Consider the following 5,018-nt stretch of genomic DNA (forward strand, 5'->3'; position numbering starts at 1 on the left):
GTGTTATGGAGAAGAGAGGAGTCGGGGGAGAAGAGGAGTCGGGGAGAAGAGGAGGTGTCGGGGAGAAGGGTCGGGGGAGAAGAGGAGTCGGAGGGAAAGGAGTCGGGAGGAGAGGAGTCGGGGGAGGAGAGGTGTCGGGGAGAAGAGGAGTCGGGAGGGGAAAGGAGTCGGGGGAGGAGAGGCGTCGTGGGAGGAGAAGGAGTCGGGGGAGGAGAGGAGTCGGGGAGGAGATGCGTCGGGGGAGTAGAGGCGTCGGGAGGGGGAGGAGTCGGGAGGGGAGAGAAGTCTAGAGAGAAGAGAAGTCTAGAGAGAAGAGAAGTCGAGAGCGGAGGAGTGAGAGAGGATGATCGAGAGAGGAGTGGAGTCGAGGGAGGAGTGGAGTCGAGGGAGGAGTGGAGTCGGGAGGAGTGGAGTCGGGGGAGGGAGAGGAGTGGAGTCGGAGAGGAGTTGGGGAGGAGAGGAGTCGGGGAGGAGAGGAGTGGGAGAGGAGTCGGGAGAGAGGAGTCGGGGAGGAGAGGAGTCAAGAGAGAAGTCGGGGAGGAGAGGAGTCGGGGGAGGAGAGGAGTCGAGAGAGAGTGGAGTCGAGGAGGAGTGGAGTCGGGGAGGAGTGGAGTCGAGAGAGGAGTGGAGTCGAGGGAGGAGTGGAGTCGGGAGGAGAGAATCTAGATACCTGTCCACCGACAGCAACGTCACCTGGACCAACACGTCCACCTCGCCCGCCGAGGAGTTCTATACGTAAGTCAAGACCATGTAAGTGCAAGGCAGGACGGAGGGACGAGCACAGAGATCCCAGCGACAGCGGAGGAGAGAGGGGTAGACGGCATGATGGGCTCGATAGAGAAGAGGGAGTAGAGACAGGGCAGAGTGAATGGATGGGTGGATGAAAGGCAGGTATGCAAGATGGATAAGTGGAGGGAGATAAGGATGTGGCGGATTGACTGGAGGTACAAAGAGAGGGATTGATGGAGGAGGCAGTGGGTCAAACATTGAGGGATGTTTCCTATAGGGTATACAGCCGGTAGATAGGCTACACTTTAAAACAATTCTAGTTGTTTAAACTAATTAGTATTAACTGGTTCCACCACTTTTCAGTTAAAGTGTTACCTGAACTCGAAAGTTGACCCAAACTTAGCTCCAACTTGAGAAAACTTAGGTCGAAAATTCGGTCAACATAAAATGATGACCCGCCAAACCGCGCTTCTTAACACCCGCCCGCTTAACCCGGAAGCCAGCTGCACCAAAGTGCCGGAGGAAACACCGTTCAAGTGATGACTGAGGTCAGCCTGCAGGCCCCCGGCCCGCCACAAGGAGTCGCTAGAGCGCGACGAGCGCCAACCCGGACGACGCTGGGCCAATTGAGCGCCGCCCTATGGGACTCCCGACTTAATCACTACTTTTAACAGAGCTGATACGATACAGGTGAAATCAGTCATTGACACAGACATGGTGGCCTAGCAGGAAGACTGGAGGCTGGTGGGAGGAGCTATAGGAGGACGGGCTCATTGTAAAGGCTGGAATGGAACAGAGTCAAATGTGGTTTCCATATGTTTCATGTGTTTGATACCGTTCCACTCCAGCCATTACAGTGAGCCCGTCCTCCTATAGCTTCTGTCCAACATGTAAGTTGAAAAAATGGTATGTCAAAACCACTGTGTGTGTAACTGGTTCCACAGCCTTTTTGAGAGAGACCGAGACAGAGAGTTCTTTTTTATTTTGTTAATTGAACGTTTTTTTAAACTAGGCACGTCAGTTGTATCAGCATCACGTATCTACAATATGGTTATTCAATTTCTAGCCTTGTCATTTTCATTTGATCTGTCTCTTGCCTACTCCCTTCACGTTCMTCCTTTATGACCCTGGAAATCACATACAAACGTGCACAGTGCGTTTATTTAGCGTACCGAAGCTAAATAAACATTCAAAATAGCATTCAAATGATGCTCATACCGTACGTATCTGCTACAAGCAACCTGGCAACCTCAGATGTACGACTGCTTTTCCTATTCTCTCTTGATCACGCCTTTTCCATGTCAATGGCTCCTTTCTCTGTTTTTCTGTCTCATCCCCCTCTTCTCAACCTTCTTTTTCCCGCTCATCTCTCTCTTCTCGCTGATTCCTCTCTTCCTGACAATCCCTCTCCTCATCCCTCTCTCCTGATCCCTCTGTAACCTCTCATCCCTCTCCTCTCCTCATCCATTTTGCTCATCCCTCTCCTCATCCATTTTGCTCATCCCTCTCTGTTCCGTATAGGCGTCAGGTACTGCAGGTGCACATGTCTCCAGGTCTGCACCAGCTTGGCAGTGTGAGTTGGCAGCTGGCTCTCTGCCTCCTGTTCATCTTCACCATCGTCTACTTCAGCATCTGGAAGGGAGTCAAGACCTCTGGCAAGGTGAGCATGGCTGGGGGACGGAGAGGGGGAAGGAGGGATGGAGAAACAGTAGATAACAGTAGGTAAACACTGTGAACTCTGTTTCTCACTGATGTCTTCTATTCATACGTGCCCCTCTCTTTCTCTCTGTCGCTCCCTGCATCTCTTCCTTCCTTCCTCTCTCTCTTCCTCATATAACCCTCTCTCTATCTCCCTCTCTCTCTCCTCCACCCCTCTCTCTCTCTTCTCCACCCCTGTCTCTATCTCTCTCTCTCTCACTCCCCCACCCCTCTCTCTCCCCTCTCTCTCAGGTGGTGTGGGTGACAGCCACCTTCCCCTACCTTGTCTTGCTGGTGCTGCTCGTTCGTGGGGCCACTCTGCCCGGGGCCTGGAGGGGCGTGGTCTTCTACCTCAAACCTGATTGGGGGAAACTACTCAGCACCACAGTGAGTTGGCCCACTATTGGTTTAGGTTTCCAGCCAATCTTTTGTCATCATACAACACACTGACACCGAGTCATACTGCCTGATGTCTTTCTAATACCTAGTTTGTCTTCTTCCCGCTTTCTTATCCACCCTCTCTCTTTCTCTTTCTCTTTCTCTCTCCCTCCAGGTATGGATTGATGCAGCAGCTCAGATCTTCTTCTCTCTGGGGCCAGGTTTTGGGGTTCTCCTGGCCTTTGCCAGCTACAACCCCTTTCACAACAACTGCTACAAGTCAGACTCCATTTCTCTTGATACAGTACAATCTGTTTATGAACCTGCCATGTGAAATGTATTTATTTAGCGGTGACTTGTTGTAATCCTCTCTCTTCTCCTATCACCCTCTTCATCCCATCTTTCTCCCTCTCTCTCTACCTCCCTCTTTTTCTCTCCCCCCTCTCACCATCCCGTTATCCCCCTCTCTCTCTCTCTGTCCCTCTCAGGGATGCATTGGTGACCAGCTCGGTGAACTGCCTGACCAGTTTCCTCTCTGGGTTTGTCATCTTTACCGTGCTCGGCTACATGGCTGAGATGCGCAAAATAGGCGTGGAGACCGTAGCCAAGGATGCGGGTAAATAAATAAAATCCCAAATGTAGCAGTTGTATGATTTAAATGTATTTTTTTTACATCAGGGTCCATATTCATAAGGGTCTCAGAGTAGGAGTGCTGATCTAGGATCAGGTCTCCTCTCCCTTCGCTTGTAATTGTATTCAATATGATCTTAAAGGCCCAGTGCAGTCAAAAACGAGATTTTGCTGTGTTTAATATATAGTTCCACACTATGAGGTTGGAATAATACTGTGAAATAGTGAAAAGGATGATAATGCCCTTTTAGTGTAGGAGCTGTTTGAAAAGACCTCCTGAAATGTCAGCCTGTTCTGCTGGGATGGAGGTTTGGCCTTCCATGGTGACATCACCAGGCGCTAAATTTGTATTGACCAATAAGAAAGAGCACCAAACCTCTCTACCAATAACAGCTAGTTTTCAGTTTCCTCCCCACTCAAACCACTCCCAGACAGTCCTTGCTAAATTCTTGCTTGAGAAATTGCTCTTTGCTAGAAAGTAGGAGTGGGTGACCTGATCCTAGATCAGCACTCCTACTCTGAGACACTCTGGGAATACAGGCCCAGATAGTTCAGAGGTTATCTGAGGTCAGACATCTGGCAAGTGAGTACAGACCAGACCGTGGAGAGTCATAAGGTAAGAAAGAGAGTTCAAAGAGAGAGCATAACAAATCCTCTGCTACGGTTCTAGTTACGCTCGCCTACATCAAGACAGGACTAAGTGCTCACTATTCCTTTTTGATCAAGGCCCAACACCGTATATAAAATCCTCAGGGACCCGTATGGAAATAATTACGATGCCCGAAGTGGTTTCAAACATGAAAGAGGACAGTTAAGATGCCACATTTCGACCGTGTGTGTGTGTTCCCTTTCCTAACGTGTTGATTGTCTCTCTTCTGCCAGGTCCCAGTCTGCTGTTCATCATCTATGCTGAAGCCATCGCCAACATGCCCGCTGCCACCTTCTTCGCCATCATCTTCTTCCTCATGATCATCATGCTGGGGCTGGACAGCACGGTCAGTGGCATATATACACACACACGTGCGCGCACAGATGAATACATATGTACAAATGCACGTGCGCATGCGCGCACACACACGTGCATACAGGCGCGGTAATCTCACAGAATTATTAGACTGGTTCTCAAATTGATTGTCTGTTTTTGATCAGTTCTCCGTTCTTACATAAATGTACTTCTATTGTGTGTGCTAATTCATTTAACCCAGGCTCTCAGGTTGTGTTGAGTGTGTATTCATCCAATCAGGCTCTGAGCTTAGAAGGGGGGGCGGGGTTACTGACAACAGAACGGATGCTGAAGGAACAGTTTGTGTCTGAGGATCTTTCTGTCTGGGTTTGCCTGTTTTTTGTGATTTTCTATAGCTGCGCAATTATTATTTTTCTCTTTCTCGCTCATCACTCTCCACCTGTCTCTCTCCACCTGTCTCTCTCCACCTGTCTCTCTCCACCTGTCTCTCTCGCTCATCACTCTCCACCTCTCTCTCCACCTGTCTCTCTCCACCTGTCTCTCTCGCTCATCACTCTCCACCTGTCTCTCTCCACCTCTCTCTCCACCTGTCTCTCTCGCTCATCACTCTCCACCTGTC

At 50.0% G+C, this 5,018-nt stretch overlaps 1 protein-coding gene and 1 pseudogene across 1 annotated transcript in view; both read left to right on the forward strand.

Moving 5' to 3' along the window:
* LOC111949834 (sodium-dependent serotonin transporter-like) overlaps positions 1-5,012 on the forward strand; it is a 13,219-nt pseudogene extending 8,207 nt beyond the window's left edge.
* LOC139022778 (sodium-dependent serotonin transporter-like) overlaps positions 4,724-5,018 on the forward strand; it is a 7,279-nt gene continuing 6,984 nt past the window's right edge. The window contains exon 1 of the mRNA XM_070433968.1: positions 4,724-4,737. Within this exon, the coding sequence (XP_070290069.1) occupies positions 4,724-4,737 (14 nt within the window). The remainder of the gene's footprint in view (positions 4,738-5,018) is intronic.

Source organism: Salvelinus sp. IW2-2015, linkage group LG22 (genome assembly GCF_002910315.2).
Source record: "Salvelinus sp. IW2-2015 linkage group LG22, ASM291031v2, whole genome shotgun sequence".
NCBI classification, from domain to species: domain Eukaryota; kingdom Metazoa; phylum Chordata; class Actinopteri; order Salmoniformes; family Salmonidae; genus Salvelinus; species Salvelinus sp. IW2-2015.